This window comes from Astatotilapia calliptera, chromosome 23 (genome assembly GCF_964374335.1).
Source record: "Astatotilapia calliptera chromosome 23, fAstCal68.1, whole genome shotgun sequence".
NCBI classification, from domain to species: Eukaryota; Metazoa; Chordata; class Actinopteri; order Cichliformes; family Cichlidae; genus Astatotilapia; species Astatotilapia calliptera.
In genome coordinates this window covers 42,761,444-42,789,275 of record NC_137443.1, presented here as the reverse complement: position 1 = coordinate 42,789,275, position 27,832 = coordinate 42,761,444, and the positions used below count along the sequence as shown (strand labels likewise).

General features: G+C 38.5%; 3 protein-coding genes and 1 long non-coding RNA gene across 5 annotated transcripts; all 4 read left to right on the top strand.

Annotated features, from left to right (window-relative positions):
- Positions 1-6,097: 6,097 nt before the first annotated feature.
- LOC113016989 (OX-2 membrane glycoprotein-like) lies at positions 6,098-10,414 on the top strand. The gene is made up of 7 exons (XM_026160239.2): positions 6,098-6,232; positions 6,727-6,885; positions 7,244-7,345; positions 7,516-7,764; positions 7,982-8,296; positions 9,250-9,331; positions 9,429-10,414. The coding sequence occupies exons 2-7, from the start codon at positions 6,846-6,848 to the stop codon at positions 9,478-9,480; spliced, it is 840 nt and encodes a 279-aa protein (XP_026016024.2). The 5' UTR covers positions 6,098-6,232; positions 6,727-6,845; the 3' UTR covers positions 9,481-10,414.
- A 3,993-nt stretch (positions 10,415-14,407) lies between these two features.
- On the top strand, positions 14,408-17,134 carry LOC145424530 (uncharacterized). Its single transcript, XR_013905614.1, has 4 exons — positions 14,408-14,941; positions 15,047-15,172; positions 15,588-15,696; positions 15,858-17,134. It is a non-coding gene; the product is annotated as an uncharacterized LOC145424530 (long non-coding RNA).
- Positions 17,135-17,645: 511 nt separating this feature from the next.
- On the top strand, positions 17,646-22,738 carry LOC113016337 (nectin-3-like). Its single transcript, XM_080297021.1, has 7 exons — positions 17,646-17,786; positions 18,888-19,226; positions 20,064-20,369; positions 20,449-20,487; positions 20,591-20,678; positions 21,327-21,389; positions 21,554-22,738. Exons 1-7 carry the CDS (start codon positions 17,717-17,719, stop codon positions 21,669-21,671), a joined length of 1,023 nt encoding a protein of 340 aa, XP_080153147.1. The 5' UTR covers positions 17,646-17,716; the 3' UTR covers positions 21,672-22,738.
- A 1,128-nt stretch (positions 22,739-23,866) lies between these two features.
- On the top strand, positions 23,867-27,654 carry LOC113016988 (nectin 1a-like). 2 transcript variants are annotated; one of them, XM_080297022.1, is made up of 6 exons: positions 23,867-23,975; positions 25,204-25,542; positions 25,674-25,979; positions 26,055-26,093; positions 26,190-26,289; positions 26,695-27,654. In XM_080297022.1, exons 1-6 carry the CDS (start codon positions 23,912-23,914, stop codon positions 26,813-26,815), a joined length of 969 nt encoding a protein of 322 aa, XP_080153148.1. In that variant the 5' UTR covers positions 23,867-23,911; the 3' UTR covers positions 26,816-27,654. The 2 variants fall into 2 exon arrangements, with proteins under 2 accessions (XP_080153148.1, XP_080153149.1); XM_080297023.1 differs by lacking the exon at positions 26,695-27,654 and adding an exon at positions 26,383-26,644.
- Positions 27,655-27,832: the final 178 nt, after the last annotated feature.

Sequence of the window (27,832 nt, the reverse complement as noted above, 5' to 3'; positions counted from 1 at the left end):
TTATCTCAAGCTCACTCTGCAGTACCAAGACATTTTTTAAATATGTTTGTTATCTGTATGAGGATCTTTTGTGGTTTCAATTCCTGCCGTACCTGGTATTCACCTATACTGGAGGAACCCCTGCCCTGTGAGTAGCAGCCAGGTTCTTTCCTGTCAGGTGACAATGTTTAAGAAACTTCCCTCTATCCTCGGTTGTTTTGCAAACAAGATATCAGAAGGAGACGTTGATAGTTTGTTTTATGGGTAATGTGCCAGAGGCTCATTAGGAAGATGGAAACAATCTGAAGTGCGTTCCTGCCGATGTATCACTGAAAACTTCTGCAAAGATCAATGTACAAGAAAAATATAAGAGTCATTGTTTCAATTTGCAGTAAGAAGGAACTCTGTTTAACATTTCCTTAAGATAAAACCACATCACAATAGTTTCAGGATTACACAAGTGCATTGTACTCAGGGTGTGACTTACTGCACTGTGGTAAATTGGGTAATACCAGGTAACACCGAACGTCATAAAAGACCTCATAAAAGTGTTGAAGTGTCACGTGATTTATAAAGAAATACAACCTTTGCAACACAAACATGTTTGGCATAATGCTGAGGCTGAAGTGGAGCTCATTAAGACTTAACACAAGGCTGGCGTGAAGCATCATTTGACAGAGTGATTTTGGTTCTGACATTTAAAGCTCTTCAAGAACAAGCACCAGCCTACATCATTGAACTTTTACAGCCCTATGTTCCTAGTAGGTCCCTGAGGTCTTGTGATCAGGGCCTACTTGTTATTCAGTATACAAGACTGAAAACCAGGGGTGATCGAGCTTTTGCCACTCTGGCCGCCAGACTGTGGAATTCTCTTCCTCAGAACTTAAGATCTGCAGACTAAGTGATTACTTTTAAAAAACAGCTAAAAACACATCTTTTTAAAATTGCATTTTTTTAACTTTTGACTGTTTTTGTTTTATGCCTTGTAAAGCACTTTGTGATCTTTTATCTAGAAATGTGCTATATAAATAAAATTTTACTTACTTACTTACTTAGAGTGCAAAAACTGTTTTTGTTGATTATTTTCTGTTTAGCAAAAAGCCAGAAATAAAATATGCTCCTAAAATCCTGTTTTATGCTTTTTCTTTTGTTCCACGGTACCTTACTTACCTACTGCCCCCTCATCTGGACAAACTTCCCCAGCACAGGTTTGGACGTCAATTGAAGGCATATTTGTCAAAAACCACACGAATACTTACCATCAGCCTTCAGTAACACATAACAACAAAACTACAAATGGTCTGGGGACTTCTGCTTTTGGGGTTTTCTTTTTTTCTTTTGACCATTTGAGATTACTGGAGATGTTGTAAACAGAGAAGAAAAAAGTGGTAAGCCGACAAATACATGACTACCTTACAGTAGTCTTGTAAGTGTGAGTCACTGCCTTTTTAAGTGACGTTAAAATAGCTGAGGCTTGATTCAGCAAGAATTCGGCGCTAAACAGCCATCCCACTAGAAACTCTTTTTTTTAACAATTATGTCTTTGCCAGTATGTTACTGACATCATTTCTGAGTGTGTCAGAGGAACTGGAATCCAAATGTGTGATGACGGCTTTATCTGTGGTACTCAAAACCTCAAGTACTGTTTTGCTTTCTTACACACACGACTTCATGTTGAGTTTGCTCTTTGGTTTCATATCTTAGTGAGGATATCTAACTGACACAATGCTTTCCCTAGCTGCTTACCCTAACCCTACTTGTGTTAATTTGTTTTATGTTAAGCACTTTGGCATGCCGTTGGTTTTTAAATGTGCTCTATAAATAAAGATTGTTGTTGTTGTTGTTGTTGTAAACATCAAAAATGAATGTCTAATCCAAACCCTTAGCCTAAACCTAACCACAACCGAATTGCCAACCTGTCAGTAAAACCACATTTTGAGTCTCGAAAATGCCTTCAAACTCACGGGGACAGGTGTTTTGTCCCCATAAGGGCTGGTGGTCCTCACAGGTACAGTAACATTCAAATCTTTGGTCCACACAAACATATATGAATAGGGATGGGTATCGTTTAGGTTTTATCCGATATCGGTGCCAAACCGGTACTTTTGAAACGGTGCCGGTGCTTAAACGGTGCTCAAACCGGTGCTTAAAGAATGGAGAACACAAAATTGGTCCATAAACCTCTCATGTTCAGCTGGTTTTTGTAAAAAGATAACAATGTTAGCCTTTTCTGCAGCTATGGGGCATATATGGTATCACTCTTGGCTGGAAGCAGTGCTTAAACAATGGAAAAAACACAAACTTTATCCAAAAACCTCTCATGTTTACCTGTTTTCCACTTTTTCTTTGGTCATTTTAGCCTTTTTGGCCAGGGTGAATGGTAATGGTAAATGGACTAGTTCTTATATAGCGCTTTTCCACTCTTCTGAGCACTCAAAGCGCTTTACACAACTTGTGCATTCACCCATTCGCACAAGCACAACTGACATTCACACTCCGATGAATGCATCGGAGAGCAATTTCGGGTTAGTATCTTTCCCAAGGATATTTGGCATGCAGACTAGGGGAAGCCGGGAATCGAACCACCAACCTTCCGATCAGTAGATGACCTGCTCTACCACCTGAGCTACAGCCACCCGAAGGGAGTATCTGCCATCAAACAAGAAGACAGCTGCATGTAGCTATGATGGTGTTTGCTAGTTCACCTTACTGCATTAATGTAATAATAACATGGTTAGCCTACTCAACGTAAATTACACACGAACAACATTAAGCTCCTCACGCAGAGAAGAACGGCTGCTGCTGCCATCATCATCCGTCATCATTTCTGCTACACTGGCAGGGCTAGGGGCCAGGACTCTCCTTTTCAGGTTCTCGGAGGATGTTGCTAACTCCGGGTCATAACAGGCACCACACCCGCAGTAGATGTGCTCGGTGTGAGGTCTCGCAGCAAGCTATCAAATGCGGCGCATTTCTCGGCTTTAAAAAAACCCGCTATGCATCGCCAGGTGTTTCATCGGATTCGAGGTGTATCACAATATCAGCTTAAAGCACTTGTTGCTGCTGAATTTGCATATTTTGCTGTGAAGTACAGCCAGACTTTTGACCGCTTCGCCTTGGGCATTTTTAATCTGTAGCTCTGCTCTAAAAGAACGTACGTACCAGGACCCGCCTACTATCCTCGGAAACGTAAAATGATTGGCTAGAATCTAAAGTGTATCACAGCTCAGGAAAAAAAAGCACCGAAATAAAGCACCGAAATGTGCGCTGCTTTTCGGTCTGGTTACTACCGTTTATGTCAGATGGCACCGGATACCGGTATCCATCCCTATATATGAACATTGTACACACACACACACACACACACACACACACACACACACACACAAATATACATACATATAGGACATTGTTCTTTTTTTGTATCTGTTGATCTGTTGAGCTGGACCAGTGTCTGTTATAAAACTATTGACAGCCTTTGACAATCAAGCAGTTCTGGCAAAGTTCTGGCAAAGATTGTTCAAATAATTAAATAATAGAATACATATTAAATGAGGTAAAATATTAACTCAGTTGAGGATTTCACTCGGATAGTCCAGGCTTATTGTGGCTTTAAAAGGACGAGCTATCAGGCTGGGCTGGCTTACACTTTTACAAGACACCTGAGGTGAACCTTTGTAGAGCCTGTGATGTGTCAAAGGACAGCTAACAGAGAGATAATGTGGACAAAACAAAATCAATTCATATTACTGAAGTTATTAGCCAAGTTTATTTTGTGGAGTCCAGTACATACACAGTGAATCACTGATATCCTGCCACTTTAAGAGTAAAAAAAAAAGAATTTAATGGTTCCAGTATGATCTGTGTAACACTGATAGAACTCTTTTTAATGGGATGTTTTGGAAACATCAGATAAGCCCAACCATCCCGAAGAGGGTATGACTGAGGGGACAGAGAATAGTCTTAACAGGGTTAACAGCGCTCCATACTGTACATAAATGCCACTTGTTTTTCAAAGTATCCAACTGCTGACCTCTGTATATTTTATTTGATTTATATACACACACACACACACACACACACACACACACACACACACACACACACATGTATATATACATATTTAGTATGCATATTATATTTATTCTTATAATTTTCAAATTCCCATCCTTATATTTTGCTTGTTCTTATGTTGTTGCATTTTGCACACCTCTGTTACTTGTGAAGCTCGCACACAAGAATTTCACTGGCATGTGCTGTACCAGTGTACCTGAACATGTGATGTGACAATAGAAGTGATTTGATTTGATTTAAATTACATTATTTATGTCGAGTGTAAAAATATAACATGCAGGCAATTGACATTTAGAATATATCTGCATAATTTAGCCTGTCAAGACACATAGCCTATATTTTGCATCCGAGATCTGAATTGTAGACTGTTATGGATGATGATGATGATGATGATGATGATGATGATGATGATGATGATGATGAAATTTGTACATGAAATCCTTGGATCCTTGTTTTGTCCTGCTTGTTCTTGCTGTAGATGACTGTCCCTCTCTATGTCACGGACACTAGGTTTTGTTTTAAGGTTTGTGTTTCTTTTTGTGATTCTTCTGTTATTGTGCTTTGAGTTGCTATTTTTTTTCTTGCAGATATTCATGGTTGGTTTCTTTGCGTATATCCTCAGGCTATCCCTAGTTTTAGTTTTGCTGTCTATTTTAGTTCTCGGTTATAGTTTGCTTATATTCCCTGATTCTGTTTGTTCTGGTTCCCCCATGTTTCCTGTATCTTGCTATCTTTGTAAAATGTTATTTGTTTCCTGTTTTACTTTGGTAGTGTTTGTCTCACATGTTTAGTAATCAGTTGTATTTCCCCTAGTCTTTTTTCCATGATTGTTGATACCTGTGTGTTCTCCATAGTTGTATTCATTTCCCTTAAGTGGCTCTTGCTTAAAAGACGCCCTCTAATCTGTTTTATTGGTGGATTAGTCATCTGTCATGGTGTGTTGCCAGTAAGTTTTTTGATCACATGACTCTTCTGGATTCCACGGCTTTAGCTTCCTGTTGGACTATGTTATCTTCAAAACCTTCACTTAAGTTTTCCTTTAAATCTGTCTGTTGAAGACAGCATTTGGGGGTCCTCCTCCTCATTTCATGACACCCTGAATCTGGTTGTTCTTCCTGTTAAATAGGGGCCCTTCCTTCCTACTCTCGCCAGATACTTGCTCATCGAGGATCATCAGATTATTGAATTAAATTAAATTACATTTTATTTATATAGTGCCAAATCACAACAGTCACCTCAAGGCGCTTAAGGAGTTCTCTTTCTAATATTTCTGTATATCTTCTCTCTAATCTTGAGAGCTTAAAAAATGCAACTGGATGTCTTTAGGTTTTTGAAGATGTGTTATCTCTTTTTCAAGAAGCTTCTTCAGTTCTACAACAGCTGGTGGAGAGTCACAGTTTATTAAACCCCCGGTGTGGGCTGTCTTGAGGGTCATCAACCCACTAGTCATCATATGATTCTTCAGATGAGCCAAGATGTAAAAAAGGTGTGGGTCATTCCTGTCATTGGGGCAGATAGTCTTATGTTGGAGAAAGCCTTAAAAAAATGGGGTTTTCAGTATCAGGATACACGTTTTTGCTTTTCTGTGATTTCTTTTGCCAACATGATGACTGATACCTGCTTAGTCCTGCAGAAACAAGTACAAAATTATCAGAGGCCCAAGATAAGGAAGAGTGGATGAAAAATAATGTGCCAAAAAGATCTCCAAAAATTTCCAAGGCGAGATTTATCAAAGGTCAAACGTTGTTCTCTAGAGTCCTTTATGCTGATCATAGACATAGTCCCTTTATTGCACAATGATTTACAGTTTGCCCATAGTCTAGAACAGGGGTGGGCAACTCCAGCCCTCAAGTGCCGGAGTCCTGCAGGTTTTAGATCTCACCCTGGGTCAACACACCTGAATCAAATGATTAGTTCATTACCAGGCCTCTGGAGAACTTCAGGACATGTTGAGGAGGTCATTTAGCAATTTAGATCAGCTGTGTTGGATCAAGGACACAACTAAAACCTGCAGGACACTGGCCCTCGAGGCCTGGAGTTGCCCACCCCCGGTCTACAAGGTCTTCCAAAGGGATTTCCAGCTTAGTTTAATAATGACTTTTGGAAACCCCTCTTTGACGTGAGAACAAAGACGAGCAAACTGGTCATGGAGCCTATCACAGCTGTCTTAGGGCAACAGGTAACCAGTCTGTTGTATGGCTAACACATAGAGACAGACAACCATTTATACCTATGGGCAATTTAGAATCGACAATGAACCTAACAGCACTAACTGCATGTCTTTGGGAGGAAGCCAGAGTACCCAGAGAGAAACATGGGAAGAACATGAAAACTCCACATAGAGAGAGCCTGGCTTGATTGTGGACTTGAACTCAACCGTGCTAATCAATGTGCCAAAATACTGCCTGAAAAAAATATGATTATATTGGCAAATTAATGGGAAGAAATGGAATATCAAACAGAATGAATGCAATGAAAATGTATCAATTAATGTACATTTATTTGCATTAATCAAGTATTTCTTCAAAAAAGTTTTAGGCACACCGTGTATTTGACTTAATTTTTTTTTTCATATCTTGCAAAAATATATCAAACCACCAATCAGTGCCTCATTTATGAGAAGCTTATGAGCTGAAATACAACCAGAAATCATGCGTTTGTCTTACCTCAAAGGGTTTCATATGGGTCCGCACTCAGTCAGGGAATTCCCTGTTAAAGTTTCATTTTGAGCAGCATAAATAGCCGGTACAGGGACAAAACGAAAGTGTTGACTACACAGCAGTGAAGCAAAGATGATGTCCCTCCTCCTGATTGTTTTTTGTTTATTCAAAGGTAAGTCTCTCTAAACGCAGCTCCTTTATATTATTTGCTATTATTATATTAATCATAATAATATGATACAGAATTTTACAACCCTGCCTTTTTATGGTTTTATGATCCAGATCATCCAGATCCAGACTTTTAATATGCAGAGGGAAATGTATTATTATGTATTATACCATTTAAAGAGTTGTACCAGGATTTTAAAGTAAAAATGCAAAAAAAAAAAAAATTGTGCGAGTTGTATTTTGGTGAAATTTACAGTTTATATAGGAGATTAACTGTCAGGTCTGTTCCTTTTTACTGTGCTGCATTACTGAGTAGCATAAAAGCTTTTTTCCCTATCGAATCTGCACTTACTTACATTCAGCTTCCAGTATTTCAGCCTCGGCTTCAGTCAGTGTACACGGAAACACAACAGCTGAGTACGGCAGTGATGCGCACTACAGGTGCGCGCTGTTAAACTCCACAGGTACGCTTGTTTGTTTTTTAAATTATTATTATTATGAATTCTATTATTTAGTTGTTGTCCTCGCCCAGATCCTAATCTCTGAGCTGCTGATGTTATCCAGAACATTAGTTAAATATTAACACACTCTATGCAGGGTGCTTACTGGATTACCTTTTGGCTTTTACCGGCAGGTGTGCTGCAGGTTACTTGGCAAAGGTTCGTCAAGGGGACAGTGGAGGACATGGCAACATACAGCGAGCGCTTTGGAATAGAAGTAAAAACGCCCTACCGTGGAAAAGTGCTCGTTACGAAAGAGTCTTTCAGCCCTTCGGCGATCAAACTGACGAATCTCACATGGGAGGATGAGAGTTGTTTATTCTGCGCCTTTAACACCTTTCCTGGCGGCTCAAAAGGAAGCCAGATTTGCCTCAAAGTGCAAGGTAGATTGCTGCAAACCCATTCATATGAACGGACATTATAAGTAACCTCTGAAATTGAGAGAGCCGTTATGTTAAGAAAAAAATAGAGCCAGCTTTTTTTTTCTTTTTCTTTTTTGTTAAAGAGAGGAAAAAATCCTGACCTTTATTATTACTGTTACTTGTGACATTAAGCTGGCTGCAGTTCTCAAACTGATCAATATTTAATTTGTCCGTAAAGGGATATCAAAGGTGAACACAATGCACCACGCAAAGCAAGATGGAGAAGTTGTGTTTAGCTGCTCCGCCACAGGCAAACCAGCTCCCACCATAGAGTGGAACCTTTCAGATGGAGCCACAATCGCAGAAGAACCACAGACGGTGACAGTAAAAAACAGCGACCACACGTTCAACACCAGCAGCAACATAACTGTGAAAGTACCTCCCGGTTGGAGTGGACACGCGGCGTGTGTTCTGAACCGTGGAAAAATTGGAGAGAGGGAAGAGAGGATCGCTTTCTCCTCCTCTGCATCGGCGGACGGGGATGACCAGAGAAGTATGCACGAGTCATTTTATGTAACCGCATTTATGTATAACACTGGCGTAATGCTTGGAAACAAAATATTCCTAATAAATGAACAAGCGCTGGGAGTTCATTCTAATCATCTAATTCAAGCGTAGGTGGAGTTTACAGGGAAAAAGACTTCCATGAAACTATTACTAAATATCTAACTATCGGGAAGTGAAGAGTGAAATTATGAGACAGAGTTTTGAGTGACACCTTAGCTGCGGTTGTTTAGAAAATGATGCAGGTAGGAAGTCCCTGTGGTGATCTGGTCCCAGCTTCCTGGAACGTTCCCAGCAGAGTGCGCACTGACTGAAAGTGATGTCACTCCTGCACCACAGCCTGCCCAGAGTGTGATATTTGGATGCAAATCTTGCTTAAACAGGTTTTGTGTTCTATTTGGTGCTAATCAAACGAAAACATAGACTACTGTTTGTGATTAAGAGCTAACAGGAAAATTCAGGCTCACTAAACTGCGTCGTTTTTGTTTGTTTGTTTGTTCCTTTTTTCACTTATCAGGAACGCAGGAATTCCCTGAAATTCCAAGTCATGTTAAATCCATTTCCTGATGACTTGGGACAAACTGCGTGACAATGAAGCAGTCAAGGAGTGTCGCACTAGAAAGATAACAAACAAAAGTGACTAAGAGCAGACTGAGTGAATGCTATGCTGTGAGTCAGCTGATGCTTTCAGTACGGCGATGACGCCAGTTTCGCTTCTGGCGAGTTAAAAAAAAAAACCCACGTCACGATACAGTGAGCGGTGCTGATGAGCTGTAGCTCTCTGGGGAGGTCATCTGACGGATGATGGACATTAGTTGTTTGGCTTTAACAGTAAATGTGTGACCATGTAAATCCCCCCTCCCCCCTTTCCTCTTTCAGAGAAGCGTCAGTCATTTTGTTTCTGGAACAAACTAACCAGGTGCTCTTTCTCTCCCGGGACAGGACCGTCTCCGTCAGCGATCGCACTGATCTGCATCACTATAATTGTTTGCTGTATAGCTGTTGCAGTGTATGTGATTAAAAGGTGAGTTTTTAGTGCTGTTTTATAGCATCTTAGGCAGTTACTTAACAGATGAGCCAGCTGATAAACTGTTTTCTTTTTATTTTCTCTTTCTTTCTAGGAGTTCTAGGAAGCACAACCAGAGAGAAGGATCATGTTCCATGCATGCATAACCAATGTTAGACTTTCTAGCTGCCTTTTGCGATGCAAGCATTACAAACCCCTTTCCTTTGTGAATTAAGGTCAAGCATTGGCAGGTAGCTTCAAACTTTCACATGCGTGGACCTGTCCATTGACATTTCTTATGAACGGCGCTACTCAGCACTTTAATGTCATGGAGCTTTGAGCAAAACATGTTTCATCCGACTCTGAATGTAAAAAAATTAAAATACACAAATATCATGGAGAAGAAGCGGTGCAAAGCCACAAGGATGTGATAGGAATATAGCTTTCGTTTTTTCTGAATTGCATGCAGAACATTTAAGCAGTAAACCGGAGTGTGTGTGTGTGTGTGTGTGTGTGTGTGTGTGTGTGTGTGTGTGTGTGTGTGTGTGTGTGTGTGTGTGTGTGTGTGTGTGTGTGTGTGTGTGTGTGTGTGGAAGTAAGGAAATACCCCGTAGGCGGTATTACACTGGGGCTGTGCTGCCATCTAGTGGTCATATCAGGGAATACAGTGAAGCACAGACGGATGCAGGGTCCACATGGCTCACATGAGGCAACTCAAGGAAACGTTCCTAGCAAATCTGAACAAATACCTCAACAAAATAATTTCTATGTTTAAATGTTATGTAGTAAATGTGTACTTTCAGTTTGGCACTTTTCTGGCAGTTTGCACTCCAGTGTTTGTACTATTATTAAATATTATTTTAAGTAATACAGTGCAGTCAGTATGCAAATGTGCTGGCATTTAGCTTAAATGCATTTAATTTACATTTAAGCTAGATGCCAGCTTTAGCTGTGGTGAAATGAATGTGAGTTAGTCCCAGTCTTTATTATGTGTTATTAACCTGTGGTGTGGTTATCCTAAATGTTTGCACTGATGTATCTTTAATAATTTATTTTCAAATATTATTTATTGTTGAACTAATTAAATGTGTCTAAACCGTGTGTCTGATTTCATTTGTACAATATTTCTTTCATTTTTCTTTTCTTTTTTTCTTTTTTTGCTTGAAAGGGCTCTGGTTGGCTGAAAATATACTGTAATTTATGACATACAGCTTCTTTGGGATCCTTGTGATAAACCTACAATTTGCAAACCAAAACAAGGATTTTTCTTTTTCTTTACTTACCTGTCATAAAGACTTTCAGTCCAGGTTAAACATAATTTGTTGAAACACATACAGATCTAGAAAGGAAACATGTTTGTGTTAACACCATTAACACAAAAACTGATCATTATGATTAGAAGTAACTGTAGTAGCCGTAGTAATAATGGTAGTAGTGGCAGAATCCTCCCTTAGTTACGCTGCAATGGCTCTAGGCTGCTGGGGGCTTCCCATGATGCACTGAGTGTTTCTTCTTTTCCCCTATTTATGTGTTTATACACCTCTCTGCATTTAATCATTAGTTATTATTAATCCCTGGCTCTCTTGCACAGTGTGTCTTTTGTCTTGTCTCCCTCATCTCACTCCCAACCGGTCACAGCAGGTGGCTGTCCCTCCCTGAGCCTGGTTCTGCCAGCAGTTCCTGTTAAAAGGGAGTTTTTATTTCTCACTGTTGACAAGTACTTGGTCAAAGCGGTCATATGAATGTTGGGTTTTTTCTTTAAACTGAGTTGAGTAATAGTAGAAGTATTTAGTCAATCATATAGTACTTTGGGTGAACTATACCACTAAAATGGAAGGGGAAAACCAGACTGACACATATTTTAAACTGGGAATAAGTCTGTGCTTGTTAAATATAGCCTTTGTTTATTGTATAATAATATTCACATATTATCTTTTTGTCTTAGGGTTTTTACTCAGTTGTTAGTTTATGTGTTTCCATGGTGACCTGATGAACAATTTACCTGAAACTGAGTTCAGTACAATTTGAAATTTTGGCGGCACAGTATGAAACTATGTTAATTCCGTTTTTATATTTTGGAGTCCTTGACAAATATGAGAAGTTGTATCTTAATAAAACAAATGTATATATGACGATATGGGAGTTAGGTATTTTAGTTATAGATGGGAAAGTTTACATTTTTTTGTGATGATCATCATGGTGAGCTGGCATGTTAGAGAGTTTAATGGTGCAACCTTGTACAGTATAAACATATATTTTCTCACTTCGTGTGGTGTAATTTGTTTAAATAGGCCTCACTCAAGGAATAGCCTGCATTAGCAGGTTAATTTTTAATTGTTAATTTCTAATGCGATTTGACCATAGTAGTAAACTTGAATGTATTACTCCGATTGGTGGTGATATATCAATAATGCGCGAATGTAGCAACAGCAAGTTCATTGTGGGAATAAACGCATTCTACCAAGAGTAGCAAAGATTAGCAGATCAAAAACAAGCAAAGCTAAAGGTAGAAGAACAGAAGAGAAGGACAGAAATACTATAGTGAAGGTGCAACTTTTACACATGCGTTTCCTCTCCAGAAATGAGACATATCAATGAGAGGAAGCAGTTTTGTTGAGCACCAGAAATATGTGGGGTACATATTGAGATGACAGGAGTGACTACAACAACGCTACCACCTGATATAAGTCGTGTGTCTGTCTCAAGGCAGGATCTAACCTCTGTATAAGCTCTTTCCCTCATGCGCACCATCACTGTGTTGTTTTACTATTTCACTGTTTAGAGATTCCCAAATGATCCTTCAAAGATCTGCAGGTTTTTGTCTCTATGGAAGCAAATTCTTTCAACAGTGTCAAGGTCCTTGCTAAAAAGTCCTCCTGCCAGGGCATGCGTTACCTGCATGGGAGGAGCATGACTCCCCCAGGGGCCAATAGCCAATCAGAGTGCACACCCGTTCTCTCCTTGCTGTGTCTCCCCGCAGGCAAGTTATGGACTTGGATTGAATCAGACTAAGGCGGGTGTTGTGCCAAAACGTGATTGTCTTCCAAAAACTGATTTCCGGTATTTGCCAATTTTTAAGTGGACAAAAGGGAGCTGATTGATTATAATGTAAGTACAATAACACAGTTACAAAGATACTTGAGAAACAGGTAAATCTTTAATTTTGTATATAACCCCTTTGTAATACCTGTTCACCAAAGTCTATTTAGCAACATATGTAACGATATTACACATAAAAAACACACAGAAACATTGAAAATCAGTTTTTTGCACAACACGTGCAAGTGTGCCTTCATAGACGCAGTAAGTCACATTGGGAAAGTATTTTATTTCTGTTGCTGTTATGTATCAATGTAAACAGCTGTTATTATTGCCTTGTGTGTTAGCAGCTGTAGGTAAGTAAGTTGTCGCCTGGCTCCACAGGATGTTCCTTATTTATAAGTTGTTTCAGTTGTTGCCGAGAGTTAATGTTCACAAAGATTTTACCTGATGGAGTTACTAAGTTAGCATACGAGTTTGTTCTTGTTTATAAAGCCTGCGTAAACCTGGCGGCCTTTGAGTGAGTAATTGTGTCCACTAGAGGGTGGTGTTGACTCATAAATGAGGGAATTGGCTTAACCCTGGAGGACCCTGTTTCCCTAGAAAACAAATGGAGTCGGCTCTGACCCCATGGGTTCTCCAGGGTTAAATTGATTATGATTCTGTGTTTATGCCATCCTGTTATGTTGTTATGATAAGCTCTTTTTCTGGTTCTGTTCATTTGTAATGTGGTATGGTGTTCTCTGTAATACTGAAGTGTGAGAAATGCTAAACATTATATTATTTCTTATTTGTATTAATTTCAGACACACATCCTTACTTGCCAACGAGAGTGTGTTTGATGTGGGCTCGTGGTAAATAAAGTTCTTCCACTCTGACGTCATTCCCCGTCTCTGACCGGACGTTATTACCAGCGAAGGGTACAGAATCACGTTTCAGAGATAGTGGTCCAGGGCGTCCGCTATAACAGTCTTCCTTGAGCTCTGTCACCACTGCCTGGTTAAAAAATTCAATGACTCAATCAATCTGTTGCTGCTTCATAGGTTTTCAGGTTAATATTTCCTTCTCGACTGTCTTTTTCTTTAAGGAATCAGGATTTCAGTCATCATACCCTGTCTGTGTTGTTGATCATCAGCTGCTCTCATCTCTGTCGAGCTTAGGAAGAAATCTCAGGATAAGTACTTCTCTTAAAATTGCTTATGTACCTTTTATTTATCAGCTAATTCAGATGATAAAAGTTTGCGATGATCACTCTTTATCATCCTTTGATTTACACCTATAAAGTGAAATCATTCCTTTTGAGTCTCTGATAAGTTGTGACATTGTGAAATTTTTTAAACTTATTTCTGGAGTTTCTTTTATGCTTCTATTTCCTTTCTAATCTGGTGTGAATTGCAAATATCAGGCAAACTCTTGATTGTGCAATATCAACAGTGTACCGCTACATTATTTTATTTTATTTTATTTTATTTTAACAATTCAGGACACTTTCTGTCAGTTGAAAATCAGCTCTAAAAGCAGACAGCTTTTAGATATTAGCTTGTTACTGTTGTTACTTGAAAATGTTTTTTCAGTTTTTACATCATGGGTGAGGGAACTTGACTGCTAAAAAAGCGGAAGTTCCTTTTACTTTAATTAATATAATGAAGAAGTTGAGTTCAGTAGTTGAATTATATTCAAGGCTTCATTCAACAAGCCTGTGTAACACACGTGTGTTAGGCAGGTTGTATAGAAAAACGTGGTCAGATTCATGCTTGATTGGCAGGTGACCCTGGTTGCACTTTCTGTTAGCATTCAGCTTTGTGTTCTGTAACTACAGGGGTTCAACAAACAATTGCCACGCATCACACTGATGTCTTCGGAAGTTTATTTTTCTCTCTCTCTTATTTTCTTCAGGCATTGTGAAAACTGAAGAAAACACAACGTTTACAACGCAAATATCTCTGACCATATCAAAGTCTCTCATCTTAGTGTCCATAAACAGTCTTGAGCTAAATAAAAATGCAATATAATGGATATCACTGAAAATGTCCTCTTACTGCCAGTGTAATACAATATTATATACACAATATATATGAAAACCATTACTGTGTGCGCCTCTTGGACAACATGCAGAATAACATTACTGTTGTGACTTTAGCCACATATGTAGCTCTGTGTCCATGCTCTGACCCTCAATGACTGTGCTCTCAGCTAAACTCTGGTCATGTGACCATTACAAACTCTACCTCAAACAAACCTTACACACTTTACACATTTGACAAACTCTTATTTTGTAATCACATATTTTAGACAAGTTTTTAATCATTGCTACCCTTTTTATCATCTTATCCAATAATTTTTTAACCCTTTCCTACAAATAAATGAACTAATTTAAACAGGAATGTATCACACAAACATATAAAGCAAACACTTATATTTAAGTGTTTCGGGGACGGTTACATCCTCTTTACATTATTCAGCATTCCTTAAGCATTATTACAGTAGAATGAAAAACCTTGATTCATCAAGATAAACCTTTATGTTTATTTGTAGCAGACAGTGCACTTGACTGACAAATGGAAGATCCATGCTTTGTAGCCAATAATGGTAAATAGACTGATTCTACTCTCTCGGAGTACTCAAAGCGCTCTATACAGCATGCCACATTCACCCAATCACACCCATTCTCACAAGCACTTTATCTATACTTAGTGCTCTCTAACTACATTCATACTCCGATGGACGCATCGCAGAGCAACTTGGGGTTCATATCTTGCCCAAGGATACTTGACATGCAGACTGGAGGAGCCAAGAATCGAACCACCAACCTTCCGATCAGTAGGTGATCAGTAGTGAAAGTAAATGTTTTATGTGTTTTTCCACTTTTAGGAATAGGGACAATCAGGAGTTGGGTACTGTAAAATTGCTTTCATCAATGTAAAAAATCTATATTACACTATCAGATTATTTGCTTGTTAAACATCCGAGTGGATCCCAGGCTTTGTCATGTGTTAATAATAAGCGGGATCTCTGCTTACATTACGGCTTTTACATATACACCCCTTAAAATCCCAGACGGAGGCTGAGTGAGACTCAAACTGCAATCAGAGCTAAATTTCGGCTCAAATGACAGTTCTCTTTGTTATATTATTTTTTACAGGAAAATCTGTGATTTTTAGATCAGGGACATTTTATAAATTGTACAACATGACACCAAAGGAAACTGAAAATCATTTTTGTACATTTATTATAGGTGGGATGTGCAGCACGAGTGCTCTCTGTGTAAGTGTCAATAAACCTTTCAGGCTCTCACAAATGGACCTTGAGATGAGTAAGACACCTAAAAGCAGAGACACTCACAAGTAAGTCACTCTTTATCCTTTTCTGTACTTGCAAAGTTATTTATTGCACGTGTCCAGCATTCCACTGTTTAAAGCTATTGATTTGTTCATAAAACATACCATCCAATATTAATGTATTGATGAAAATTATGAGTGAAAACATATTTTATCTTTGTTTTAAGGGGTAGAGGACATTTATTTAATAGCGATCTCAGACAACAAACGCCTCTTCAGAAAAAGAATGTTGACCAATGTTGAACCTGAAAAAACTGCATCGAAGCTTGAGACACAAGTACTGTCACAATGGGATGCACTCGACAATCCTTCCTGCCCAGATCAGAATACCGCTCACTGACGAGTCACAATTGGAAATATATCTTGAGTAGGTTTCTCTTTGTAGAGTTAATTATTTATTTTTTTGCATTTTTTTGTAATGCAGAGTATAATTAAAGTGCACAGCATCTGTGCAAAAAACACAACATATGAAGTCATAGTTCTCAGGTATTTAATGAAGGAATATTTGTCCATCTGGTAATGTCAAATAAAGCAAAAATTTGAAAAAAGAATTCACAATTTGAGTGTTTAGGAGGAGCGTGTGAAGATTTTATAGAAAACCAGTAACAGACTGATTTAGACAGGAGGATCAACCAACTTGGACAATTTTTTTTAACTAACTGATGAAAGTTAGCTAACTATGAAGCCATGATTGTTAAGTTCCTGAGTTTTTTGTTTTTCTTTTGGTGCCACATTATTAATAACACAATGGTGATTGACACTGTTTGAAGAACCCAGCTGTGAATTTTTCCTTAAGGAAAGAACCGGCTGTGGAACTGCCACTGATCTCCTGCAGAAAACTCCAGTCTCATTTAGATTTGTGTGGCTGCGGAATAGTGCAATAAAGAAATACAAGTTTTCTTAAATCACAATGACCTGATGTTATATAGTGATAGAAGCCAACTAAAAACCAAAATAGCCAGTGGGAGATAATGTCATCAGTGTAACACACACGTATAATTAATTTAAACATGTTGTATGCCAGGCAGTATGTAATGAACTTGTTGACTTGTTAAGAACCATGTGATGTTTCATGGAGTAAACTATCTATTTATTCAGCATTACATGAGTTTATGGAAACATAAATGTCCCTGATCTTTAAAGGCAAAGTTTTATTTGCTGCCATCATGCATAGCATATTTGCATAATGCATAAAAGGTTCCTGGTTTGTAAATGAAAAGAAACACAAACCCAGCTTCAGGGGAGATAGAAAATACATGACACTGTTAACCTCACAGGAATATTGTAATTTGATAAAGGAGGTTGCCAGAAGAATTGTCTAAATGTATAAATCTTTGTAAAGTCAACAACAACTGTGCAAAATGGAGAAAATGCAAACACACATGTGATATTTTGTTTCTCCACAATATCTCATTAAATGCTTCTTCTTCTGTGTCTTTACTGATATATTGTGTCACTTTTTGCATACTGGTTGTTTATTTGTATGTGATGATAAAAAAAAGTTTCAGCTCTATTTTTTTCACTCTAAGGTCTTCAGTGGTGCTGAGAATATTATGTAATTTACACAAAAGGGTAGCCTACAGCCTCTCTGGGATTCTCAAGATAAACCCACAATTTATATACCTGAAATGTTATTATCTTTGTTTTGCTGTGATTTCCTGTCAGGAAGTTTCAGAACAAGCTGGAAAAAAAACTTGGACAATGTAACAGAAAAGTTGACTTCGATATTTGGTGCGCTGGTATGTGGTTACATAAAAAGAGGACTGTACCACTGCAGCACAAGAGGGGAGACTCGCTCTTCATATCGCATGTTGAAGTGATAACTGAACATTGCCTGTTGAATAATTTATTTGTTATTACATTATAATACCACTCAGGTGTGATTTTATCTTATTTTTTTAGCTACTTTATTAGTTTATATGTGATTATATAAGTGCTGTGATGAACAATTAACCCGGAACTGCTTTGACTTGCCCAGCCTACACGTCAAATCAGTTTGAATGTTTTGGCGGTAAAGTACGGAGGCATGATGCCGCGCTTTGGAGTTACATGTTATTATGTTACTACTCTTCTTATTTTCGGAGTCTTTCACAAAGGTGAGCTGAAACTGGGTGTCAATGTTACACACGTGCATGGGCCAATAAGCGATTCTTCCCGAAAATACTGACTTCTTCCTCTTCTTTGTTAAACGTGAGGATGTTCATTAAGGTGAACTGGTACTTTGGACTGTTTGGGTTTAACTGAGTATTTAAGTGGGAGGCAGATTTACACGCAGTTGGTTTTTAGGTCTCTATAGTGTACACGCAGAGGCGCGCTTACGTATCTATGATGGCGCTGTAAAAATGTTCGAGCAAATTTAAGAAGAGACAAAAAGTCCTCTCTGTCCAGCGTTTCATCGGGAGAGAAAGCGTAACCACGACAAAGTATTTTCACGGGTGCAGGTATGCAGCTCTCGCGTTCAAATTCCTCGCGCGTAGTCTGAGCTCTCAGTGATCCCTCTGGCTGCTCCGCTTTCCCCAAACTGAACGGTGAGCCCGCCATTCACCGACTTTTCAAAGTTTGGAGGGCGGAGCCAAAAGGGAACATGGGCGACATTCAAAGCAGTACGAAACAACCTCGAGTTGCACCGTGCGGCAACGTGACCGCTGTTTTATACCGTGTTTGTTCTTGAAAATAAATTAAAAATACCGTCATTTTCTGGAGTTTATGAGTGCAAGTACTAATAACTACCATTAGAATACTTTAATGCAAAGGCAATCTCATAATCCAGGAGATTCTCAGGCAGGTCCTGAAGCATTTCCGTCCACTCACAGTATGTGCAGTTACATGTGTTTGCTGCAGATTGGCCATTAAATTATGTTTTATCTCGCGGAGGACTTTTGACATAATTCAATACAGTCTGATGACTGAGCAGAACTGAACTGGAGTTAATGTGTTTAAGCATAGTAATGACATATGTGTAAATGGCAGCCTATGACAAAATTTACAAAGTTATTCCTATTGAAAATATTCACATTTAATATATGTTGGAAGCACTTAACCTATATTTAGCAACCATATTTATAGTAAAACTTTAATGACGGTACATAGACTAATGACTACTGCAAATACTGACGTTGAATTTAAACAGAAAACTGAAAAAAATGGACTAATTGAAAACTGAATGTGCCTCACATCTTAAACTATATCTCCTACAGCTCTAACAGCAGTGATCCAAACACAGCAGACTGTGCTGGCAGCAGTGGGAGAAGATGCTGAAGTCAGCTGTCAGCTCTTGGAGCCTAAAGACGTCGTTCAGGTCACATGGCAGACAACTTCAAATAATGTGGAGACAAATGTTGCCACCTACAGCAAGCAGTTTGGTCAGAGAGTGAATGATGGCTTTAAAGATAAATTTGAGTTTAAACACACTGGACTACAGAACTGCTCCATAGTCATCAAGAATTTGACGGAGCAGGATGAAGGCTGCTATCGCTGTCTGTTTAACACTTATCCTGAAGGAGCCTTTATCGGTAGACCCTGCCTCCAACTCTATGGTGAGAACTTAAACCTTCCTTTTCCAACAATAAGTGACTCTGATGACAGATTAGAACTGAAGTTGTAAAACAGCTAACTAATCATATGCAGAGGAATGGCTTATTTCAAGAATACTGTACCCTCATCGCAGTACAGAAACAGGTTTAGGGCATGCAGTTTCACTGTTATGCAGTTGACACTTAGTTAAACTGCCGGGATGTCTTAAGTAAGTAATGACCTGTGTGCCCTCTAACTTCCTGCTTCTAAATTCAGATAAAATGTGCTTTACTTGGCACTAAAATTTCTTAGAAATATGGTATCTAACCAGATTCTTACTCTGGATGGCATTCCCTTGGCCTCCAGTAACACTGTGAGGAACCTTGGAGTCATTTTTGACCAGGCTATGTCCTTCATTGCACGTATTAAACAAATATGTAAGACTGCTTTCTTCCATTTGCACAATATCTCTAAAATTAGACATGTTCTCTCTCATAATGGCGCTGAAAAACTAGTTCATACTTTTATTACTTCTAGGCTGAATTACTGTAATTCATTATTATCAGGATGTCCTAAAATTCCCTGAAAAGCCTTCAAATCCAAAATGCCGCAGTAAGAGTCCTGACAGAGACTAGAAAGAGAGAGCAGATTTCTACTATATTGACTTTTCTACACTGGATCCCTGTTAAATCTAGATTTGAATTTAAAATCTTGATATCCTGACAACTCACATGCAAGGTCTTGAATAATTAGGCCTAATTTGAATCGAATTGAACTCAAACAAACATAGTTGATATAAATGTGTGAGCAGCTGGTGTGTTTGTAAGAACATGTTGATGATATCTCCTGATCCTTCACAGAGCTGCATGAACCTGCTGTTGATGTCAGAGAGTCAAACTCTACTGAAGAGTGGGTTGTTTCCTGTTCAGCCACTGGTCGACCTGCTCCCACTGTAACACTCAGTGTCTCACAACAAGACCTCAGCTTCTCACAGTACAACACTGTCAGTGTGTCCAACACCAACGCTACATTCACTGTCACCACTACAGCTGTGCTCTCAGGTTCACGTAAACACAGCACACAGGTGGGATGTGCAGCACGAGTGCTCTCTGCTCCTCACAGAGAGGTGATGCTGACGATTCCTGATGATGATGATGATGATGATGGTGAGAAACTCTCTTGAAGTCATTTATTTATAAATTAATGATTACTTTGTGATTGTAATGTTTGTGTTTCTTCTACCAGATCTTGATAAGAAATCAGGATCTAATCAAAGGAATTTAGGTGTGTTAACATTTGTATGTTTTAAAGTCAGCTTTCCTGATCCTATTTTGTTTTGATAGATGTTCAAATTTTTATCACTTTCTTTCTCCTGTTTGTCGTAAAGGAATCACGATTTCAGTGACTTCATCCTCTGTGGTGTTGGTGCTTGGTGTTCTCATCTGTGTCTGGCTTAGAAAGAAATCTCAGAACAGGTACTCCTCTTAAACCGTGTCTATGTTGCATGTTGTCCTGATAGATTTTTGTGCAGCAAATATCTTCAACCTGTTCTTACAAACACACCAGCTGCTGACACATTTATGTCCACTATGTTTGTTTCAAGAACTTACCATAGACTTGGAGGCAGGTTCTACTAATGAAGGAGCCTTCAGGATAAGTGTTAAACAGACAATAGCATCCTTCATCCTGCTCTGTTACATTCCTGGTGACTATGGAGCAGTTCTGCAGTCCAGTGTATTTAAACTCAATCTTATCTGCAAAGTCAGTACACACTTTTTGGCAAAAGTACTTATTGTACGCGGCAACGTTTGTCTCCACATCATGTGAGATTTTCTGCCATGTGACCTGAAGGACGTCTTTAGTCTCCAAGAGCTGACGGCTCAATTCAGCATCTTCTCCCACTGCTGCCAGCACAGTCTGCTGTGTTTGGATCACTGCTGTTAGAGCTGTAGGAGATACAGTTTGAGAAGTCAAGAACTTTCAGAACTATTGTGAACTGTCCATTTTTCTTAGAGGTCAAGGGTCCAAACTATGGTTTTTATTATTTATTTCAAGTATATCATAATGCATTTGTGTGAGTGTATTAGCAATAATAAATCTAATAAATTTCTTACATTTTTCAGTCTTTCACACATGGCGATTCAGTTGAATGAAACACCTGAAACTGCAAACAGAGACACTGATGAGTAAGTGATTCTTCATCCTGTGAATGTACAACTGGAAATTTCAGCCTCTGTTGTTACATTTCACTTTCAATCTTTTAAATGTTCTCACACTTTGCTGTAACTTTATTCTCAATCATACAGTAATATTTAAAAAATTTAACTTTTTTGTTTGCTCTCATTTTAAGGACTGATACACAAGAGTGCAGGGAAGTCAGACAAGAGACTCCTGAGCGAACTCAACAAAATCATAACCAAGTGTTGTCATCAGCACCCGCAAGAAGACTCATTTTTGATGAAAACTGAAACAAAGATTTGAATGACAGAAAGTATCCCACAAGATGGTGTATAAGAACTTCTTTTATTTATGTATTAGTCACATTAATTAATCCTATACTGCCTTAGTGCCACTGGACCTTAGCATGTTTCACATTCATGCAGTTCGACAGATGGTGGGGGCCTGGTAAGGATGTTGGGGGAAGCAGACCACTCCACAGGAAGAGTCTTTTGTCTCTTAGGCTTAGTCCACACTAATGCGTTTTGGTTTGAAAATGCATCGTATTTCTCCGTTTTGGCCTCATGTCCACACTGAGACTTGAAAACTCTCCTGAAAACGCAGACTTTCTAACACGAAAGACGCATTTTAGTCATGTGATGCAGTCATGTGACCAATTAAACAAAGATAGTGGAGTGCATTATACAGCAGTTGTTTTGATGGCTCTCAATTTTGACATGCGCAGTGCTGGAACATAAGCGTTTTCGGCTGTTTCAATGTGGACGCACAACTCTGTGAAACGACTGAAAACGCTAGTGTGATGAAAACGCCTTTTTCAAATCTATCCAGGCTAGTGTGGACGTAGCCTGAGAGACTCTGCTGACCGTCTCTCCACCAAGCTTAGTTTTCTGTTCTTTGTTTTGATTAAAGAATGTTAGCTACCGCTCACCACTTGTCTGCAGGCTTTATTTAATGGAAAACTTCCACAACAACGGTAACAACAAAGAAGTTCAATCCTGAAGAAAAACAAAGGACTACACCAAAAGAAATCATCGTACTGGGGCTTAATTAACTTTCTGTTTACCATAATGAATTTTTTACACAACTGTACCGTGTCTGTAATTATGTAACATACTGTAAATATGAAAAATATGTCTGTTTGTTTTCACTGTGCATATTTTCATGTTGTTGTTCTTTTTAGTGTTCTAGGTTAGAGAAGTAATCAAATATGTAAAAAATACACATACTGCATATAATTGTTTTTGTTTTGTTTTGGCCCATCATGTTACTTTAAATTGTAAAAAATGGGCGACAGTGTTGATTTATTTAAGTGTGTGATTTATTGATTTATTTTGTAATCATTAAATATATCCATCCATCCGCTTCTGCTTATCCTTTTCAGGGTAGTGGGAGGGGGAGGGGGGGGGGGGCTGGAGCCTATCCCAGCTGTCATAGGTCAAGAGGCGGGGCACACCCTGGACAGGTTGCCAGTCTGTCGTAGGGCCAAGACACGGAGACAGACAACCATTTGCACATTCACACTTAGTGGCAATTTGGATTATCCAATTAACCTATCCCCACAAGTTGCATGTCTTTGAACGGTGGGAGGAAGCCGGAGGGAACCCACGCAAACACAGGGATAACAAAGACCCCGGCCTGATGGTGGAATTGCACTCAGGACCTTCTTGCTGTGCGGCAACAGTGCTAACCACCGTGCTGCTCAGTGTTGATTTATTTAAGTGTGTGATTTATTGATTTATTTTGGAATCATTAAATATATATGTATATTTATTCATTATGAATGTTTGGCACCTCTCTCTAAAGGGGAATGCCATATTTTAAAAGGAATTATGCGTGTAACTGTAGAAAGATAACAAAACAAAGGATTTGTGAAACAGTAGAATAAATATATATTTATAGTATGTTTCATTTGAATATTATTCTTGACTCACATGAGAATATCGTGTATTCAATATTAATTTCTTTTCAAAGAGTTTCAGTTTATCTGGTAACTTTACACTACGATGTGCAGCTGGTTTTGATGAACATCTGTGTTCAGCAGCTGAAAGACTGGGATCTATACAAACAACCTGCAATTTAGTTGTAAATAGATGAGAATATAACAGCTTTCCACAGAGAGACCTCTCACAACAAATGTCCTATAGCTTAATATCCCATCTGAAAACATGACTTTAGAGAAAATTCTAACATTTCTTTTCTCTTAGTGACAGAAATGCTTTTTTTTAAACCACATGAAATGTAGTAAAAGATAATATGATTCTGGACTGTACTATTATCATACGGGGATCATAAAGGCAACTGCGATGTATGTTATTGCACTTTTAAGTAATAAGTAACCATCAGTTACTGACAAATTCTGTTACTATGTCCTTATAATCATGAAATATGTGTTTTATCATCAGGCATTATTGCTTCTTTACATACATTACAGAAATTATTACAACAATTTACCCGGAAGTAGTAGCGGTTTCTTTCGCAACCATACTGTCCAGCTTTGGCGGTACTTCTGGCGGTGCAGCATGGAGCAACAATGCCACAGCTTAGAATTACACATTATGTCACTGCCGTTTTTATTTTTGGAGTCTTTGACAAAGGTAAGAAGAAACTTTTATTCCAGAATACCTACGTCTATGTATGTGATCTTATTTTATTTCCAAAAAAAGAGGACACTTGGCTCAGTCATGAAGAACTTGCTTAGAAACATATTTATAACATATTTAAACGATGCCTTCTCTGTGCGGTTAATGAATTATGGAATAAAATATGTCATATAGGCTTTTACAAGTCAACAATTGCAAAAAATAACTTAAAAGCCTCTGGAATTAAATAATGGTACAGAAATAATGCCTCATCTACATAAGAAAAAATACCAGTACTGGGTCGGTACGAGGGAAATTCTTTTGCAGTTCGTCTGAAAAGATGCACTTGCGCTTTGGGATCTTTTAAACATCATTAGGCGTGGGGACGGTTGGTCACCCTAGACCACACGGACGTGTTACACTCTTTTTTTCGTATAATTTGAATTGTGGAACCGCTTTTCAGTGGGTAAGCGTTGAGTGTGATATTACACGAGTTCGTCAAATTTCAAATAAACGCCTTGTTAAGAAACGAAGTGTTTCTTTTACAGCGTTTTAAATTTGAAAGGGGCTACAGGAAAAGTTGATTTTGCATGACGTGACTTCAACGGCGCAGAGTGTAAATAACCTAATTTATTTTTCACTCATTATTGTATCAAACAAAAGAAAAGAGAAAGGTTACGTTCAGCAAGATGAAGGTTGTCTAAATGAAGTAACGCTGTTCCTGATTTTGCTCAGCCTACAGTTTGAGATTCTTCAAATACTTCTGCTGCTTGTCATTTTAAAAGCAGACGCAGCTACCAGCAGCTTTTAAGGTACAAAGCTATCACGTCACGTTACGATGTGATACCTTTGTCCATAGACGTTATTATGGACATCGCCCACAGAACTTTCTTTGTTTCTTTTTATTGCTTTATATTTCTGTTATCATCATAAAAGTTACTGCCTTTGAAAAAGATTTTTATTGCTAATAAACTCACACAAATGTATTATGATATACTTGAAATAAATAATAAAAATCACAGTTTGGACCTTTGACCTCTAAGAAAGATGGACATTTCACAATAGTTAAACATTTATGCACACAATAGTGGTAGAAAAAAAACGAATGTGAATTTGAAATTTGAATTTAAAAAAAGGTATGAAAAATTCCTTTAGGACAATGACAGGCCTTAATAAGAGTGACATGATAATGACAGTTTACTTTTCTGAAAGTTCTTGACTTCTCAAACTGTATCTCCTACAGCTCTAACAGCAGTGATCCAAACACAGCAGACTGTGCTGGCAGCAGTGGGAGAAGATGCTGAATTCAGCTGTCAGCTCTTGGAGACTAAAGACGTCCTTCAGGTCACATGGCAGAAAATCTCACGTGATGTGGAGACAAATGTTGCCACCTACAGCAAGTACTATGGTCAGAGAGTGAATGATGGCTTTACAAATAAAGTTGAGTTTAAATACACTGGACTACAGAACTGCTCCATAGTCATCAGGAATGTGACGGAGCAGGATGAAGGCTGCTATCACTGTCTGTTTAACACTTATCCTGAAGGCTCCCTGACAGGGAAACCCTGCCTCCATGTCTTTGGTAAGAACTTTATCTTCTTTAACCAACAACAAATGCTTCAGGCATTTATGTCAACATTTACTGGACATAAATGTGTTTGCAGCTGGTGTGTTTGTAATTACATGTTGATGATATGTCCTGATCCTTCACAGAGCTGCATGAACCTGTCCTTGATGTCAGAGAGTCAAACTCTGCTGAAGAGTGGGTTGTTTCCTGTTCAGCCACTGGTCGACCTGCTCCCACTGTAACACTCAGTGTCTCACAACAAGACCTCAGCTTCTCACAGTACAACACTGTCAGTGTGTCCAACACCAACGCTACATTCACTGTCACCACTACAGCTGTGCTCTCAGGTTCACGTAAACACAGCACACAGGTGGGATGTGCAGCACGAGTGCTCTCTGCTCCTCACAGAGAGGTGATGGTGACGATTCCTGATGATGATGATGATGATGATGGTGAGAACTCTTTCAAAGTCATTTATTTATGAATGAATCATTACTCTAATCTAATGTTTGTGTTTCTTTTTCCAGGGTTAAATGAGACATCAGGATCTAATCAAAGAAATTTAGGTATGTTAATGTTTGTACTTCTTACAGATTCAGTGTATTGTTACTTTCTAGGTGTTCAGATTAATTTTTTTTTCTCCTTTCCCGTTTGTCTCAAAGTTCTCAGGATTTCAGTCATGGTTGCCTCTGTGTTGTTGGTTGCCTGTGGCTTTTTAGCTCCACTCATCTTTCTCCAGCTCAGAAAGAAAACTCAGAGCAGGTACTCGTCTTAAACATCATCTGTGTTGCACTTTCTCTCTTTCATTCATCTGATCAAAGTTTGTGCAGCTTTAACTGTTCTTGAATCTTTCAGTCTGTCACACAGGGAGACGATTAAAACACTTGAAACCACAATCAGAAGTAATTCCATCTTTATCATCCGGTCATCTCACATTTGGAAAGTTACTTCATTCTTTTTCACTCTCTGATATGCTGAGACATTTGACCTCTAAGTTACCTCTAGAGCTTCTTTTTTCTCTCATTTATTCGTAATCTGATGTTTACTGCACATCAAACAATCTCTGATACATATTCCGTTGTGCTGTCTAAGCTGTTAATCTGTCCAGAATACTTTGCTTTGCAGTATTAACAGAGTCATGATTCACTGTTTTTGTTGTATGTTAAGGCATGAAACACCTTCAGTCAACCAAAGTGAAAACAGGCTTAAAAAGCGGAGACCTGAGAGAAACCAACCAAACCACGATCCAAGCCTTTCACCTTCACTTGCACAAAGACTTACGTTTTAAGAGCATTGACTTGTTTTTTGGAGCAGGGTTTGCAGCTAGATGTCCGGCTTTTCTGGACGGCACACATGTTTAAATGGACAGCTAGCATGTTCTGAACTCTTTTTTTAACTGGCTTAATCAGTTAAAACTGAATTTACAGTAACTAAAGTGTCTGTTTTCACTTCCATTTCCTTCAGTAATCAGTGTCCTCGCCCTCTTTGTCTTTGAAAACAAATTAGTGCCAGTATTAATTTGTACAACACTAATGATTCACTTGATCTTTGAAAACGTGCTCAAATGATTTCAAACACTAGATGTTAGCGGTGTAGCAATTCTGTAAAACCTTTAATACCTCGATTGTTTGAACACAACTTTTGCCGATACCTCAAAATTTCTTTAGGGTGAAGGTATAAAAAAACAACAAAACAGTATAACTGTTTTGTTACCAGAGGTCTGATCACTTGATCAGGACTGTATCATGTGAATAATTTCTATGTATCTTCAGTTTACTTTCTGGATGTACTTAATTTACAGAGACCAAGTTTTGTGTGCATCTGTAGTGTAGTGGGTTATGCGCTTGATTGAAGAGAAGAAGGTCTCTGATTGGCAGCTCACATGTTTTTTTTACTCAGGAAGAATTTTTGTGTTTTTCAAAAGTGAACTGAATGTGATTGAAGTGAGAGTTTAAAGTTGACTTGTTTTGAAATTTCTCTGCTTTTTCACTTTTACAGTGTGATGTTAAGATTTGAAACACAAACCCAGAATCATATTGATGTGTTGTGATTTGCTTTTTTAATGTAAATTCTTTGTACTATTTTTTTTATAACTTTTTTTAAACATTAAACCTTTTTATACAATAATTTTGAATGACTGGTTAAACTGTTTTTGCAGCCGAATACTCTTCAAATACGAATAACCACAATTAAAATCCCATATTGTGTTCACTTAGACGACAACAGATTTTCATGTGAAATTACACAAAAAGACCACATGAGGTCTCTGTTTATTCATGATGAAGGTATGGAGGCTTTTCAAAAT

Excerpts from the sequence above, each read along its gene's own strand:
- LOC113016989 (XM_026160239.2), top strand. The coding sequence starts at position 6,846 with ATGATGTCCCTCCTCCTGATTGTTTTTTGTTTATTCAAAG. Across the intron at positions 6,886-7,243 it reads TGTTTTTTGTTTATTCAAAG|CTTCCAGTATTTCAGCCTCG; the intron begins GTAAGTCTCTCT and ends ACTTACATTCAG. Across the intron at positions 8,297-9,249 it reads GGACGGGGATGACCAGAGAA|GACCGTCTCCGTCAGCGATC; the intron begins GTATGCACGAGT and ends CTCCCGGGACAG.
- LOC113016337 (XM_080297021.1), top strand. The coding sequence starts at position 17,717 with ATGATGCCGCGCTTTGGAGTTACATGTTATTATGTTACTACTCTTCTT. Across the intron at positions 20,370-20,448 it reads TGATGATGATGATGATGATG|ATCTTGATAAGAAATCAGGA; the intron begins GTGAGAAACTCT and ends TTCTTCTACCAG. Across the intron at positions 21,390-21,553 it reads GCAAACAGAGACACTGATGA|GACTGATACACAAGAGTGCA; the intron begins GTAAGTGATTCT and ends TCTCATTTTAAG.
- LOC113016988 (XM_080297022.1), top strand. The coding sequence starts at position 23,912 with ATGCCACAGCTTAGAATTACACATTATGTCACTGCCGTTTTTATTTTT. Across the intron at positions 25,980-26,054 it reads TGATGATGATGATGATGATG|GGTTAAATGAGACATCAGGA; the intron begins GTGAGAACTCTT and ends TTCTTTTTCCAG. Across the intron at positions 26,290-26,694 it reads AGAAAGAAAACTCAGAGCAG|GCATGAAACACCTTCAGTCA; the intron begins GTACTCGTCTTA and ends TTGTATGTTAAG.